The 16077-nt window shown below is 57.7% G+C and overlaps 1 protein-coding gene across 1 annotated transcript; it reads left to right on the top strand.

Annotated features, from left to right (window-relative positions):
• Window positions 1–683: 683 nt before the first annotated feature.
• Window positions 684–14117, top strand: MYLK2 (myosin light chain kinase 2). The gene is made up of 13 exons (XM_030309844.1): window positions 684–774; window positions 871–970; window positions 1441–1969; window positions 2888–3189; window positions 4748–4853; window positions 5443–5536; window positions 7771–7880; window positions 7965–8106; window positions 10612–10682; window positions 10822–10950; window positions 11745–11897; window positions 12092–12224; window positions 13144–14117. Exons 2-13 carry the CDS (start codon window positions 919–921, stop codon window positions 13222–13224), a joined length of 1902 nt encoding a protein of 633 aa, XP_030165704.1. The 5' UTR covers window positions 684–774; window positions 871–918; the 3' UTR covers window positions 13225–14117.
• The last annotated feature ends 1960 nt before the right edge of the window (window positions 14118–16077 follow it).

Here is a 16077-nt window from a genome sequence, read left to right as displayed (position 1 = left end):
GCAGCCCCCTCCTTCCAAACAGGCTTCGGGGGAGAACGAATCTGCTTGGTGGGGTGGCCCTGAGCACTGACCGTCTCCTGCTGCTGCTTGGGGCAGCCTCTGTCTCCCGGGGAGCCCAAGAAAAACATATCTTCAAAAGAAAAGGCTTTTAGGCCCATGGGCATGTTGAGCAAATGTCCCCGAGACAATTTCTTACCCAAAGATGCCCCAAGTAGGTCTGGATGCCAGGGGCAGGGATCATGGGCGCAGAGCTGGGCAGGGGGGTCAGGGTGAACAGCCTCAGGCCTGCATGGCTCTAACCAGCTTCTGGGAAACCTCAGGAGACGTGGCTCGCAGGTGGGCAGAGCCAGGGCCCGACCTGAGCATAGCCTTGTCCTCCAGCCCCGCCCGAGACCCCCTGGTGTGCCAGGCCCCCTTCCTGATCCTGTCCAAGCCAGTGACACCAGGCAAGGCCTGGGAAAAGGCTGCTCCCTCAGGGCCCCAGATGCCCCCCTCCCTTTTCTCTTCCTGCTTCTCCCAACACTACTCTCCCCCCAGTCGGTCTGTGGGAAGAATGCCGTGTCCTCTGAACGGGGGCCAAGAGTGACAGGTGGTGGCAGTCCGAGCTGCATGGCCCCTGGTGTAAGAGATCCTCTCCTCCGTCCCCGCCTCCCCTGCCCGCGCCCCTGCCTCCGCCTCTGCCCACCCAGCCCAATCCCTTACAACTGCCCCAGGACTGCTTCTGGGCAGCCGCTGCAAGTCAGACGGCCCTCAAGTTGCCCCTCTCTGCTCCAGGTACCTTTCTCCCCTCAGTCAGCTGGCGCTGGCTCCTCTCGGCCAGACAAGAGGAGGAATCTGACAGCCTGACACACCTCACTCTTCTTTCTGCAGCTAGAAAGACTTGAGTTAGACAAGCAGAAGCACACGCCTCCCTACCTCATGGCGACAGCAAACGGAGCAGTCGAGCTGGGAATCCAGAGCCCATCGACAGGTGCCAAGCTGGGGCAGGAGACAGAGGGAGGAGCCTGGGAAGGGGCGTTTGAATCCAGGGCTGGGCCCATTCCTCAGTGGGAGTTCTGTGCCCCAGGCCTTTTTGTATGGCGTATGAAAGACCCAGAAATTACAACTATCTCTGGGTGATGTTGGGCTGGGTTGAGGGCCTGCATGAAGCCCTCCTTGGAAAGAACGGGAAAATGGGAAGCCCCCATGCATGGCATCTAAACATCCTGGGCAAGGGACAGTGGGGGCATCAAGGCGCATTAGAGGACCAGAAGTCTCCCAAAAGGGCCTCCCAGGTCCCGGCAGCCCATCTCTAGAGCCCATCAGATGGCCCCAGAGGCTCAGTGGGACCAGCATTTGCAAATCGCTGCCTAGGTAGGGACCTGGGCCCAGAGCTGGTCTCTGGCCAGCCTGGCTGGGGGTGGTGGGTGGATCCTGACTGGTGTCTCACTTCCTTTGCAGACAAGGCACCTAAAGGTACAGCAGGTGAGGGACCCCCGGCTACAGAGAAAGAGCCTGGTCCACCAGATCCAAAGAAAGGTCCTGGGCCGCCAGATGGGAAGAAAGAACCTGGCCCCTCAAACCCAAAGGAAGAAACCAGTCCCCCGGATGCAAAGAAAAAACCTGGGCCCCCAGACCCAAAGAAAGAACCTGTTCCACCCACCCTGAAGAAAGACGCCAAAGCCGATGCCCTAGAGAAAGGGGACGGGTCCCCGGCCCAACCCTCAACGAGCAGCCAGGGCCCCGAGGGAGAAGGCGACCTGGGTGGGGGCCCTGCGGAGGGCAGCGCTGGGCAGGCAGCAGCCCTGCCCCAGCAGACCGCGACAGCGGAGGCCAGTGTCAAGAAGCCCAAGGCCAAGCAGGAGACCTCAGGCAGCCAGGGCCCCGGAGAGCCCAAGGTACACAAGAAGGCAGCCGAGGGCCAAGCAGGGGCCAGGAGGGGCTCCCCCGCCTTTCTGCACAGCCCGAGCTGTCCTGCCATCATCTCCAGGTGAATGCCCCCTGTCCGGCAGTGGGGACGGGTCTGAGGCTCTGGCCCCAGAGGTCATGCGTAGCTCCTCTGTTTTGGGCTTCGTTGTCACCATGTTCAGCGCTAGATTGGGTGGTTCTGAGACAGTCTAGCATCTGTCCTGGGCATTGGCTCCACTACCTTGTGCCCCTGCAGAAACCAGGGCGTGGTGAGCATTCATAGACACCAGGAATGTCAACACAGAGAGGTCCTCAAAGACCTCTTCTCTAAGCATCTGGAGTCCAGAGTTCCCCTTCCTCCATGAACTTGGTTCTAGCCAAGGGCAGGACTGAGATATCGGGGCGGGGGTGGGTGGGTAGGGAAGATAACTTACCTTCTTACTATAATGCGAAAAGATGACTAATAATCGGATTGATAGATCATTACTAATACTTTCATAAGCATGATATAGCACCAGTCTTAGGCAATCTGTTAGACTTACCTGAATGCTAACCACATGAATGATATTAGAGATGTATTGTAAACCACAGTAGTAACACCGTATCAGTCAGAATTATATATTAATATCAGTTAATACCTTGATATCATTGATACGTGATCTACTGAATTACCACGGTCTTCGTGAATCAAGAGCCACACACTGTCCCTAATTGTAGCCACATAACAATTAACCAAAACAACAATCCTATTAGTAGATATTAATGATCTGTTAGCGCATTGATAGTCAAGATAGTGACCACAGACATTTATGGTATTATTAATGTCCCTTGACTTCATTCAAAGTGAATTTGGATGCATCACCCCATGCATTTGAGGGAGCGGTGGGGGATTGTATTAGCTCCAGATTGCAGGAGAGGCTCTGGAAGCATCGAGACCTCCCGGAGGCCAAAGCACAGCTCTGACTGCTAAAGGCATCATCTCTGCATCGTCATGTTCTAGGCCCGAGAAGCTGCTAGCTGAGAAACCCCCAAATGAGGCATCAGAGCTCATCTTTGAAGGGGTGCCTGTGACCCCCGGCCCCGCGGATCCCGGGCCAGCCACGGTGGCAGAAGGAGGGAAGGACATCCCGGCAGGCAGCCAGAAGGAAGCAGGAGAGAAGGCTCCAGGCCAGGATGGCCAGGCTAAGGTGCAAGGGGACACCTCAAGGGGGATCGAGTTCCAGGCTGTTCCCTCGGAGAAATCGGAGGTGGGGCAGGCCCTTGGTCCCACAGCCAAGGAAGAGGACTGCTTCCAGATTTTGGGTAGGCCAGGGGCAGGATGGGGACTGGGGAGGGAGAGGGGCTCCCCAGATGTCCCCATGTCTCCCAGTTTGGAGCACTGAGTGTCATATAACTCTAAGAAGTACAAGTTCCTGGTCCCTTCGGATGGAGAAACCGAGGCTTGGGGAAGGGGAAATGTAGCGAGTGCCCCAAATCCACAGCCAGGACAGGATCTGTGCCTGTCCAAACAGCCCCACTCCAGAGCTCACTTTTTGCACTCTCTTCTACTTTGTCTACAATGGGGTTGCGGGGCGGGGGGGAATTAGGCAGGTTTTGGAGCAGCACCAACTCTCTGGACAGTGGAATTTAAAGTCAGTCTGTAGAAGAGCTCAAAGGCCAAGCTTTGGTAGTTCAACTGCATCCTGGAGGGGGTAGGGAGGGTCATGAGAGCCATAGAGGGTTCATGAACTGAGGAGCACAGGTGTATGTGTATGGGAGCAGTGACCAAGGAAGCTGGGCACGTGAGATGGGGCAGGACTGTGGAGTGGCCTTAACTGATGGTCAGACAAGGAGCTGGGGGGTTAGTGGTCTATTAATAAGGAGGAGACATAGAGAGAGCATGAGTGGGCTTGGGGATCAGCTGAGTAGGGAAAAGGCTTGGGCAGGGGTGCAGCAGGGGTGGGGGTGGGGTGAGATGGGGTCAGGAGAGCCCAGAGTGTCCTGACACCCCCCTCCTCCAGGCTGAGGTGCCATGGAAGCCCAGTCAGCCCGCCTGGTCAGCGGCACGGTGCCACCCAGACAGGGTGGGAGGGCCTGGCGGCTGGGCAGCGGCCAGGAGCACTGCCTCCTCCCCCAAGCAGCAGCAGAGCCTCTGCCCCGCCCCCTTCAGAAATCACATCCTCGGGGTGACGGGACCTGAACAACCTCCAAGGGCCGTCAAATGTATCACCAGCCCGGCTTCCCTGCTGCCTCTTGCTATTTATAAAGAGGTTTCCATTCCCGATGACTCAGCCTGTGGGCCGCCAGGGCCCGCTGTTCCCCGTCGTCACCGCTAGGTGGCAGCCTCTCCCTACCAAACACCGCCTTTCCTGTCTCCTCCCGCCCTCGCCCTGCCCTTGGGCGGTGCCCAGCTCGGGGGCAGCTTGTAGTGTTATTAGAGGGGATGGTAGGCAGGTCCAATCACCTACCCCCTCATTCAGACATAGTAACGCTGATCTGGCGCTCCGCCATTATCGTCCCCACCCCACCCCGTCTTTTTTTTTTTTTTTTTTCTTTAATGGAAATGCAGATAGCTTGGGATGGAGACTTCCTACCTTATAATGTGGGAGGGCCCAAGAAATCCAATCAGCTGTCCCCATTGTTGTGCCAGGAGAAGCTGAGCCCCCTCTGACAGAGTCCCAAGGCCATTTTGTGTGTTGGTGGCAGAGCTGAAACTGGAAACTGGGCCCCCTAGCCCCTATCCTGGAGCCAGCTGTCCCCCAGGTATCATCACTTGGTGAACTTTGCTGGATGGGGCCCAGGCCAGGCAGGAGGGGGTGGTGGGGGGGTACATCCTCAGCAGCTCCTGCCACCGACTGATGGCTCTGTTCTGCCTCCCCAGATGACTGTCCGCCACCCCCAGCCCCCTTTCCCCACCGCATCGTGGAGCTGAGGCCTGGGAACATCCACAGTCAATTCAGCCTGAACTCCAAGGAGGCGCTGGGCGGGTGAGAGCTGGGACCCGGAGCCCCTGGCCCACAGGCAGGAGCACATCGAGCACCCAGGGCCTCACGTCTTTCATGTACAAGGCCCCCACACACCCCGATTGGACATGATCTCTGTGGACACAATTACTTCTACGTGGTTAATAACCCCCATCGTACGCAAGCTGTCACATGCACTCATGCCCCCGTCTCTCACACAGATACACCATCGGCCATTCAGTGTTGCCCATAGGAGATGAATGGTATTTTCCTGGCTGTTTCAGTTTTAGGCACCACCCTGACCCCCGCAAGGTGCTTCATAAAAAACCCCGCAGGTGACTTGCCCAGGGCCCCAGGGCCCATGCTTACCACAAGCCTGTGAGCTGTCACGCCAGGGGCCATCCTCTGGATGAGCCGACCTGTCCTGTGCCCGTGGTTTTTGTGGCTCAGCTACTGTCCCTGCAGTGGAGCTCATAGCTTCCGAACGGAGCGAGGCTGGCTGGGACAAGCGTACCGTCACAGAGGGGGATCCAGACGGGAACGGAACACAAGCCCCCTACCTCAGCCCTGTGTCCCCGGGAACCCCTTCACTCCCAACCTCTTCTCTCTTCAGCGGCAAGTTTGGAGCAGTCTGTACCTGCACAGAGAAAGCCACGGGCCTCAAGCTGGCAGCCAAGGTCATCAAGAAACAGACGCCCAAAGACAAGGTAGTAGGGGCTGGCTGTATGGGAGTGTGAGAGGGTCCTTGGAGTGGGGAGTGGGTACCTCTCACCTCCCTCTACCCGTATGTCTGCACCAGGGGTTTGCTGTGTGGACCTTGATGTTGCTGAAGGGGTCACTCAGATAGACAGATGGACAGGCAGACAACCCTGCCACAGGGCCTGAAGCCCCTACCCGTAAACAAGACGCCTCAGTTAGTGAACTTATCCTTGCGACTTCCCCTTCTAGGCACAGGACATTCAGGCCTTCTGTTTGGTTCAATTCAGCAAACACTCATGAGTGTGGGCTCTGGGCCAGGCCCTGTGCTGGGCCCTGGGGGTCCCCAAGGGAAGTGAATGTGGTTTCTGCCTTCAGGGAATGCCGAGGTAATCAGGCCCCATCTAGAGCTGTGCCTCCACACCCAGCCCGGCCCGGTTCAGAGGAGGCCGAGGACAGTGTTTATTTAAGGAATGAGTGAAGGAGTGGATGAATGAATGAATGAATGAGGGCAGAGGCTCACGTGAAGTGAGGGAGGGAGTCAGGTGTGTGAGGAGGTGATGACCGTCTAGCAACCTGTTGTGGTGAGGGCTGGAACTCAGGAAAGCTGGGGTGGGGGGGTCAGGAAGGGGCTGTGGAGAAGGCTCCTGATTCAGCTGGCGGGTCTCTCTAGAACAAAGGCTTGAAGCAGAAGCTGATTCCAGTGGCGGGGCAGGGGAGAGAGTTTCAACCAGAGGGGAACCGTGAGGGGGAAGGCCTGAAGGCCAGAAACGGCAGAGACCTGCTGGGGACCCTTGGGTTGAGGCAGGGGAGCCGAGAAGTGAGCTGGTGGGCATTCGAGGCAGAGACCCAGCACCTGCAGAGGCCTGGAGCCTGGGAAGAGCATGAGAAGGAGCCCCAGAGGCCTGCAGCCCTGCCCCTCTGTCACGGCTCTATGCACGCTGGGAAGGCGTGTAGTTCCTCCCTGACTCTGCCTTTCTCCAACTCCCCTACTCGACTGCTGGGTCTCCAGGCCTCTGTCATAGACCTGGCTCGGCCTGGACGCTCAAGACACATGTGCTGTGGACATCAGCTCTTGACTGCTTTCTTCCTGAGTACTTTTTCTGGGCCATTCGCTGCGCCAGGTGCCGGGGACCCGGTGGTGAAGTCCGTGGGTCCCTGTCCTCATGGGCTGACAAGCTAGAGAGGAGGAGCAGACAACTAAAAGCAAGCACAAAGCATGGCGTCAGGCACTGAGACGCGCTAGCAGGGAAAGTAAAGCGAGGCAGGGTACAGGGAGTGGGGGGCCAAGGGGGCCATAAAGATAGGGTGGTGAGGTCAAGGCCTCTCTGGGGAAGTGACGAGCGCGGTGAGATACGAATGAAGGAGTAGAATCGCAAGGAAAATGGGAAAAATTTGGGCAGTGATGTGATGCTGGGGGGCAAGGGGGCGGGCAGGGGGAGAGGCTTGATTTGTGGCATCTGGCAATATCCCTGGTGTCAATATTCCTACCGTGGCTATCAAGCTACCGGTGTGACAGGTGGCTTTCAGCCTCTCTGAAAGTGACAGTTTAGCAGCCTCGACTAGGAAGGCAGTGATGGAGCAGGTGAGAAGGCACTGACTGGGTTTGTAATCCAAGAGGGTTTCCTGATGGCGGGTGTGAGGGAGTAAGAATGCGGGGAAATCTGAGATAGCCTCTAACTTTATGTCCTGCGCACCTGGGCCAGGGGTCATGCCCTGTTGCTAACAGGCAAGCTGAGGGCAGCTCAGTTGTGGGGAGGGGGCCACATCGAGGGTTTCATTTGGATCTGAGAGACTCCGCATGTCACTTGGACATCCAAGGGGAATGGCAGTTAGGCATTTGCAGCTGTTGGCACCTGGAGTTCAAGGGTGCAGTCAGAGGTGGAAGTACGTATTTGGGGATCAATTACATTTGGATAGAACAGCAGGTACTGGGGCTTGAGGAGGATGCCTGGGGAGAGTGGTGAGCAGAGGACTGGCCCTCGGGCACCCCCGTGTTCAGGCGGGAGGAGAAGGGGAAGATCTGGCAAAGGAATGGTGTCCCAGCAGGAATGACCAGGAGTAAGGACACAGTCTCGGGAGTGGGGAGAGATAGGAGGCAGGGAGGCCAGCAGGGAGGAGGCCGGGCAGTGGTCCGGACCTGAAAGGTGCAGCCTGACAGGTCCAGCCAAGGGCAGAGGGGTGGAGGGTGGAGGACAGGGAGTGGTGACACTCAGGTGGGGCCCCTGGCTTCCCTGGTCCCCAGGAAATGGTGATGCTTGAGATCGAGGTTATGAACCAGCTGAATCACCGCAACCTGATCCAGCTCTACGCAGCCATCGAGACCTCGCACGAGATCGTCCTGTTCATGGAGTAGTGAGTGCTGGCAGTGGGGCAGGGGACCGGGTGGGGGTGCCAGCCGGCCCGGAAGCAAGCTTGTAGAGGGGTCTGTGCACACAGCATCGAGGGCGGCGAGCTCTTCGAGAGGATTGTGGATGAGGACTATCAGCTGACTGAGGTGGACACCATGGTGTTTGTCAGGCAGATCTGTGATGGGATCCTCTTCATGCACAAGATGCGGGTTCTGCACCTGGACCTCAAGGTACTGGAGCTGGGGCCTCCTGGGAGGGGTCAGGAGCAGCACCCGACCACCTGAAACCTGGTGGCAACCAGCTATCCCTCCGCCCCTCCCGTCGGTCCTTCTCTTCCTCCCTCCATCCTTGTATCTATACATCCCGAAGGGTTTATTGAGTCTTCACTAAGTACCAGGAGCCAGGGCTACAAGACAGAGTGAAAGAGACTTGGTCCTAGCTCTCAGGGCGTCTAGTCTAGTGCTAAGTACACATCTCTTACAGTCCTGGGAGCCCCAAGTGCACGGTCTCACGTAATGAACTTGCTAAGTGTTGCTAACGCGTCCGCCTCAGTGCTGGCCCCTTGTAGGCGCCGCAAGTGTTTATTGATTCATCCCACAAGTATTTGTGGAGGGCCTACTCTCTGCCAGGCAGTGTTCTAGGTGGTGGAGATCAGGAGTGAACAAAGCAGGTAAAAACGCCTGCCCTCCGGGAACTTATGTTCCAGAAGGGGAGTCAGAAAAACAAATCAATTACGTATAGCATCAGTGCAGCAACACACACGTGATAGGCACTAACAGAGGATATTCACATCCCTCCTCTGACCCTGCTCAGTTAACTTGCAGGTAGGGGGTCAGGGACAGAGCGAATCGGGTTTATGCATCATGCCAGCTGTGGTCAACTGGAGCTTGGCGATGCCGGCCGTGGTGCAGAGTAAGCAGGGGCAGCGTGAGTGCTGGGTGTCACGTTTGCAGGATAATCGGCAGGGCTGGTGGAGAATACGGAGCATGACCACTGCGGTGGGTTAGCACCCGCTGGCCTCGTGGATAGTCCTTTCGCTCATTCACTCGACAAATATGTATCGAGCACCTGTGCCGTGCTAGGCTGCTTCTGTGCTGCTGTGCACGGTGCTGGGCACGGGCGTTACCATAGGGATGGCGAAGGACACGCCCCTTTCCCCCCGGGAGCCTACAGGTTAGTGGGGGAAATGGACCTTCCTCAAAGAGATCATCTGAAACCGGAAAAGCGTTGTGAAAAGTACATGAGAGTAACGGGGAGACGTACGAGGTGAACTTGGAGGAGCATGCAAAGGCCAGAGCAGGCCCGGGGCTTGCCAGCACCTGTACCGCGGGCTCACTTGGGGTCAGAGCTGTTTGGGGCGCATGCGCCTTCCGACAGCCCGCGGGGCGGGTGTGCTGTGAGCATCCGCCCTGACAAGTGAAGCCAGGAGAGTAAGGAGATGGGTTCCAACGGGCCAACGTGGTGGCAGGGAATCTGAGGGGTTGTTGTAATAACCAAGGGCCCAGAGGGTGGCGGCCGGGACCAGTGGCAGGGACGGAAGGTGGCCAGACGGTGGCTACATTCTGAAGCTAGAGCCAGTCTGATTTAATGAGGGTTTGGATGGGGGAGGAGGCAGAGGGCAGGGAGAGGAAAGAGCAGGGTGACTCCTGAGTTTCTGGCCAGAGCTGGTGCCTGCACGTGGCATTGGAGGCCTCCCGTTCCCCCCGTGAAAGCCACTGCCCCTGGGGTAGAGCAGGGTCCCCAGTTAAAATGAAGTGCCCTGGGAAGAAGCTCATTCTGAAGCCTCTCTATCCTGAAATGTGTTTTTTCAGGAGAGCAGTAAGTTTCTCCTCGAAGAGGGGTTTTGTGGTCAAGTAAGCTGGGTGACCCATGGCCCGACAGCCCTTCCCAGGGCTCCTCGGGAACTCTCAGACCAGGAGGAGGTCTGAGTCTGTGTCATTTCCCCCAAAAGGTCGCACCCTGGGAGCTTTCTTTTCTTTCTCTGTTTTGTTCGAACACCAGGTGAGCGGGTGTCATTAGTGTCCTGCTCTGAGCGGATGCCTCGGTTCAGAAAGCGCCTTCAGAAAGCATGCTGTCAGGGTGCTCTAGTCAAACGCCCACAGAGCCCAGATGTGTAACAGGGGCCAGGCCAGGGCCGTGAAGGCCCCCGGGGAACCAGGGGACTGACTAGCACCCGTCGGGAATCACTGACAACTCACCCCGAGCGGTGTGTGGCCATGAGGCGAGGGCTTCTGTTGTTTCGGGAGGTGCAGAAGATCTGGAAAGCAGGGTTTTTGTGTGAAGTCTCCTGCCTTTGAACCATTGTTAACTACCAAAAATGTTTCTGCCTTGCAATCTCAGATTAGCCCCGTGTCCTCGGGTTACAGGAGGAGAAAATGGAGGCCCAGAGCAGGGAGGGACCGGCCTCACAGGAACTTCACTCACACACTCTCCTGTGCTGGGGCCACAGGATTCCCAGGAGCCTTGGCTGAGCACCTACCTGGTGCCTTAGTTAGACATTGGTGGGGGGAACAGGGAGGCAGGGAGGGGACAGTCCCTGCCCTGGGAAAGTCCCTCTCTGGGCTGCGGGATCCTCATCTGTGCCTGGAACAGGCAGGCCCGGGGGGTCACTGATCGGCCGCCCACACTGGCAGCCTGGGCCTCTGCTCCAGAGAGCCCGAGACATGGGTGGACCTGGGTGGGGACGAAGGGTGAGCCAGGTCAGAGGTCAATCCGGGCCACCCCCTTCTCCTCAGCCAGAGAACATCCTGTGTGTCAACACCACGGGCCATTTGGTGAAGATCATTGACTTTGGCCTGGCACGGAGGTACCACCTCAGTGGGGGCGCGGGGGGAGAGGGGAAGGGCAGGGCAAGCCTCTGAGGTGGGCAGGGGGCAGGGGAGGAGCGGAGGGTGCTGGCACGCGGGCTGGGGTCTGCACTCTGAGCTCTTGCTCTCACCCCCAAGGTATAATCCCAACGAGAAGCTGAAGGTGAATTTTGGGACCCCAGAGTTTCTGTCACCTGAGGTGGTGAATTATGACCAAATCTCCGATAAGACAGACATGTGGAGTATGGGGGTCATCACCTATATGCTGTGAGTCCTGAGAGAATGTGGTGTCTGTGGGACTGGGCATGTGGGTGAGCAGCTGGGGCCAAAATTGGCCCTGGGGTCCTGGTGGGATAGGTCCCATCTCTCCACTCCCTCAGGAAGGGGGTTGCTGGGGTTGGGAGTGCTAGGGAGAACCAAGAGAAGGGAACTTTGTACCCATTTTACAGATGGAGAAATGAAGGCCCCTAAAGGCATAGTGTCCTAGCCTAAGGCTTCTGGACAGCAGACCTTTATGACTCAGGGTGGGGGCAGAGGGGCAGCAGACATCTTTTATGCACTCATCATTCCTCTTCTCCATTGTAACCTGGGAAGCTGGGATGATTATGCCCATTTTACAGATGAGAAGAGTGAGGTTCAGAGAGGGGAAGTAACTTGCCCAAGGTCACCCAGCCAGTCAAACCCAGGTCTGTCCCACTCAAGAAGCTGGGGGTCGGGGCACCTGGGTGGCTCAGTCAGTTGAATGTCCGACTTTGGCTCGGGTCATGATCTCACAGTTCGTGAGTTCGAGCCCCGCGTCGGGCTCTGTGCTGACAGCTCAGAGCCTGGAGCCTGTTTTGGATTCTGTGTCTCCCTCTCTCTCTGCTCCTCCCCTGCTCACATGCTGTTTCTCTCTCAAAAATAAATAAAGATTAAAAAAATAATGATAAAAAAAAAGAAGCTGGGAGTCTTTTCAGCTCATGGTGCTGCCTTCTAGGGTCTGCCTCCATCCCCTGAGCCCCCAAAGGTGACTCAGGGTCCCCAATTTCATCTCCCTGCCCCCTGACATCCCCTCTCTCCAGGCTGAGTGGCCTCTCCCCCTTCCTGGGAGACGATGACACAGAGACCCTAAACAACGTTCTCTCTGCCAACTGGTACTTTGACGAGGAGACCTTTGAGGCCGTGTCTGATGAGGCCAAAGACTTTGTCTCCAACCTCATTGTCAAGGACCAGAGGTGAGGCTCACCCCAGGACACAAACCCCGTGTGTGCAAGCCCAGTGCGTGCGTGCCTGTGTGTGTATGTGTGTGTGTGTGTGTGTGTGTGTGTTTGTGTGTGCACTGCAGGGCAGGAAGAGGGCCGGGCAGCGGCTGGGCTCTGGTGTTTCGCAGGCATTCCGCCCATCCTCACCGCACTGCCCCCTCCCACAGGGCCCGGATGAGCGCTGCCCAGTGCCTCGCCCACCCCTGGCTCAACAACCTGGCAGAGAAAGCCAAGCGCTGTAACCGCCGCCTCAAGTCCCAGATCTTGCTTAAGAAATACCTCATGAAGAGGCGCTGGAAGGTACCACTGGACACGGTGGGGAGGAGGGAGGGGCTGCAGGCGGGAAGAGCTCCTGGCACCAGATCCCAGGCCCCACCAGCCCTGCCTTGGCAGTTTCTATCGACCAGGCCTAGCCCTGTCTGGAAAACAGGGTTGGCTTTTCTCTCTCTGTCCCGGGCTGGTTCCTCTCCTGGAGTAGTGACCCTCCACCCACCCCCTAGAAGCATCTATCACTTCTAGGCATGGGGAACACACCAGTGGACAAAAGAGACAAAGATTTTAATTTTTATGGACGTACTTTGGGTAGGCGGTGGGGGGGGGATATTAAAAGAGGTTAAGGAAGGGCTCTAGAAAAGAATGAGGATGTTCAGGAGTGCCAGGGGAGAGGTTGCATTTCCTAATAGGGTGGTCAGGAAAGGCCCACTGTGAGAGAGCATGTGAACAAAACACCTGAAAGCAGTGAGGAGTAAGCCATGCTGGTACTGGGGAGAAGAATGTTCCAGGAAGAGGGAATAGCCGGTGCAAAGGCCCTGAGGCAGAAGTGTGGTTGGCAAGTGTGAGGAACAGGTGGGGTGGGCAGTAAGGCTGGAGGGGAGTAGGCAAGGGGTTAGGGAGATGAAATCAGAGATGGATGGGAGGCAGGGGGTGGAGGGACTTGTTGGCCATAGCAAAGGGCTTATGTTTTACTTGGAGCGAAATAGGAGCCACTGAAGCATCTAGAGCAGAGAGGTACTCAGGTTTGGCTGCCATACCTGTTGAATAAGGACCGCGTCCTGGAAGATACGGTATCATGGCACCTCCTGTGGCCACTCTGGGTACTGCACCCTCCCTCCACCTGGCCTTTGGGGAATGAAGGAGACCTACTTAGGGGACGCTCTGCTGGACCACAGCTTCTCCTTTGCCCCGAGGCTGACTGGGACATTTCTCCCTCATCCCTCAGAAAAACTTCATTGCCGTCAGTGCTGCAAACCGCTTCAAGAAGATCAGCAGCTCGGGGGCACTCATGGCTCTGGGGGTCTGAGCCCCGGGAGCGCCTGAGGCCTGGACGCAGCTGCACAGTGGCCGGGGCTGAGGCCACACAGCCCAGAAGGCCAGAGAAGACAGGCCAGATCCCCAGGGTGGGCTGGCTAGGACAAGGCTGCGCCAGGCTGGGAGGCTCGGGGCTCCCCACGACCCCGCGCAGCGACTGCTTCCCCGACGTGAGCCGCCTCAGATGTGGCCTGAATCGATCCTGCTAACGCCTCCCCAGACAGGGCCCTCCCCGGCCCCGTCTGTCACAGCCCAGATGCCACAGGCCCTGTTGTCCCCTCCCTGGCTCCCCCTCTTGGAATTGCTACCCCGGTGACCCCTGCTTGGCCTCACCTGGGGCATCGCTGGCCGGGGCTTGCTCCTAGCTGGAACGGGAAGGCTGGGGGTCCCAGCACGTGGGGCTTCTGCGGTTGTGGATGGGAGGCCCTTGGTGGGGCAGGAAGGCAGCGAGGCCAATTCCTGAGGCCCAGCTGCCAGGGGAACAGAGCAGGCTTTGTGAAAGAGGACCTCCATGCCCCCGCCCGCCTCCCCGCTCCCAACAGATAAGGCCTAGTACACACCATCTGGCCCGGCCCGGCCCGGCCCCCGCCCACCTTCCTTACGACCACCAACACACAGGAACTCCGTGTGAGAGAAGGACGCCCAGCCCAGGCCTGGCGGAGGGTGAGGGGAGAGGCCTGGGGGACAGGGAGACCACCCCCAAGCGTGCCTGAGGGCCAGGCTGGCCCAACCCAGCCACTCTGGACCCTCATCCCAAGGGTCATCCACGGCTTCAGATGATGGGGTCAGCAAGCCCAGGAGGAGGGGGAAAGCCATTGGGCAGTCCCCAACCTGCTCTCAGCTTGTGCCTTGTAAATAAATGTACAGGTTGGATGTGGCTCCCTTCCCTGTGTGTGTGTGTGTGTGTGCCCGCACTCGGGTGAGGTCAGAGAGGAGTATTGTCCATCGAACACTGCCACGTGCCGGGCACTCTAGTGGCACTTGAGTGCATGGCGGGGTGGTTACTGGCGCGGCCCCGGGAGCCACACTGCCCAGCCCGTGATCGGGGCCAGTGGCTTCCCTACTTTGTGCCTCGGTTTGCTCATCTGTCACAGCACCATTATTGGATGCTTACTGTGTGCCAGGCTCCAGTCAAGTGCTTGTATGGATGTTAACTCATTTCTCTCTCACTGTAAGCTTATGAGGTAGATATTCTTATTATTTCTTTTAAAAATTTTTTTAATGTTTATTTTTGACAGAGAGAGAGAGAGAGAGAGAGACAGAGCATGAGTGGGGGAGGGGCAGAGAGCGAGGGAGACACAGAATGCGAAGCAGGCTCCAGGCTCTGAGCTGTCAGCCCAGAGCCCTACGCGGGGCTCGAACTCACAGACCGCGAGATCACGACCCGAGCCGAAGTGGGGCTCTCAACCGACTGAGCCACCCAGGGGCCCCAATATTCTTATTATTTCTATTTTACAGAGGAGAAAACTGAGGCTTAGAGAGGGGAAGGAACTTGAAGGCTATTCAACAGGTCAGAAGCTGGAGCATGAAATGAACTCTTCCGTCCCCCAGAGCAAGGCTCTGCCCTGCTTCTCGCCAGAACAAAGTGTGAGCAGAAAACAGAGGCTCCGGGTGGCATCAGAAGTTCGGGCAGGACTGTGGTGCCTTCGCTGGAGCTGCACGGATGGGGGTCTCCCCAGAGGCCTGCGAGGGGGGGGGGAGGAGAGAGCTGTTCTCTGCTCTTCCCCGTGGGCCACAGCCTGCTCCGCCCCAGGCCTGTATACAATGCAGGGGAGGGGGCTCCATCCGCTGGAGAGGGCAGCCCAGGGGGCAAGAGAGCTTAACACTAATAGGGCACAGCCTTTCCGGCTGTGAGGACAGCTGAGTCAGAGGTGGGACTGGCCTACGTGGGACAGCAGGTCTGCCTGCTTGGGGTGAACTGGTTCCAGCAGGAATGGCAGGGACAGCAGTTCACACGCATTGAGCCCTGCTGGGTACCAGCCCTGGTCCAGCTCTATGTGTTCACGATCGCACTGATTACTCATGGTGAGCCCGCGTGGCAGGCACTGTGTTATGTCCATTTCTCAGATGGGGAAACCAAGCCTCAGGGAGGTTAAGCTACTTTCTCAGGGTCACACAGCTCGTCGATGGCAGAGCCAGGATTTGTACCCGGACTATGGGGCCCAGAGCCCCTGCTCTTAACCGTTACACTGCCTACCTTTTTTTTTTTTTTTTTTTTTTTAATTTTTTTTTTTCAACGTTTATTCATTTTTGGGACAGAGAGAGACAGAGCATGAACGGGGGAGGGGCAGAGAGAGAAGGAGACACAGAATCGGAAACAGGCTCCAGGCTCTGAGCCATCAGCCCAGAGCCTGACGCGGGGCTCGAACTCACAGACCGCGAGATCGTGACCTGGCTGAAGTCGGATGCTTAACCGACTGCGCCACCCAGGCGCCCCGTACACTGCCTACCTTTTGAGAAATCTTGGACTTGCCCACCTACCGAGACCTTGACAGTTCACCCCTACCTCCCCTGCCTCCGTGAATATTGGCCTGGAGGGCAAGGCCAGGGTTCTCACCCCCTACCCTGGCCCCGTACCAGCAGGTGAGTGCAGCATCCCATGGCAGCAGGTGCCACACGGGCGGGGTGTGGCAGACTTTGGGGACTAAGCCTGGGGGTCTTGCACTCAGGGTTTGAGAAGCCTGGGGAGCCTGGCTTGGGCTCTTGATGGGACTCGTGCTTATGGGCAAGGCCCCCAGGGCTGTAGATCCCTGCCGGCCTGCCTGCCCGCCTGCCTGCTCACCACCTGCCAGCTGGGCCAGGCCTGTGGTTTCCTCTGAGTTCTCTCAGTCGCTGGCCCCCACCC

This window comes from Lynx canadensis, chromosome A3 (assembly GCF_007474595.2).
Source record: "Lynx canadensis isolate LIC74 chromosome A3, mLynCan4.pri.v2, whole genome shotgun sequence".
NCBI classification, from domain to species: domain Eukaryota; kingdom Metazoa; phylum Chordata; class Mammalia; order Carnivora; family Felidae; genus Lynx; species Lynx canadensis.
The sequence above is the reverse complement of the archived record's forward strand: the minus strand, read 5'-3'. Positions and strand labels throughout refer to the sequence as shown.

Bases quoted from the DNA above. Each gene is read 5' to 3' on its own strand.
- MYLK2 (XM_030309844.1), top strand. From the start codon at position 919: ATGGCGACAGCAAACGGAGCAGTCGAGCTGGGAATCCAGAGCCCATCG. The intron at 971-1,440 runs GTGCCAAGCTGG...CTTCCTTTGCAG, and splicing joins AATCCAGAGCCCATCGACAG to ACAAGGCACCTAAAGGTACA. The intron at 4,854-5,442 runs GTGAGAGCTGGG...TTCTCTCTTCAG, and splicing joins TCCAAGGAGGCGCTGGGCGG to CGGCAAGTTTGGAGCAGTCT.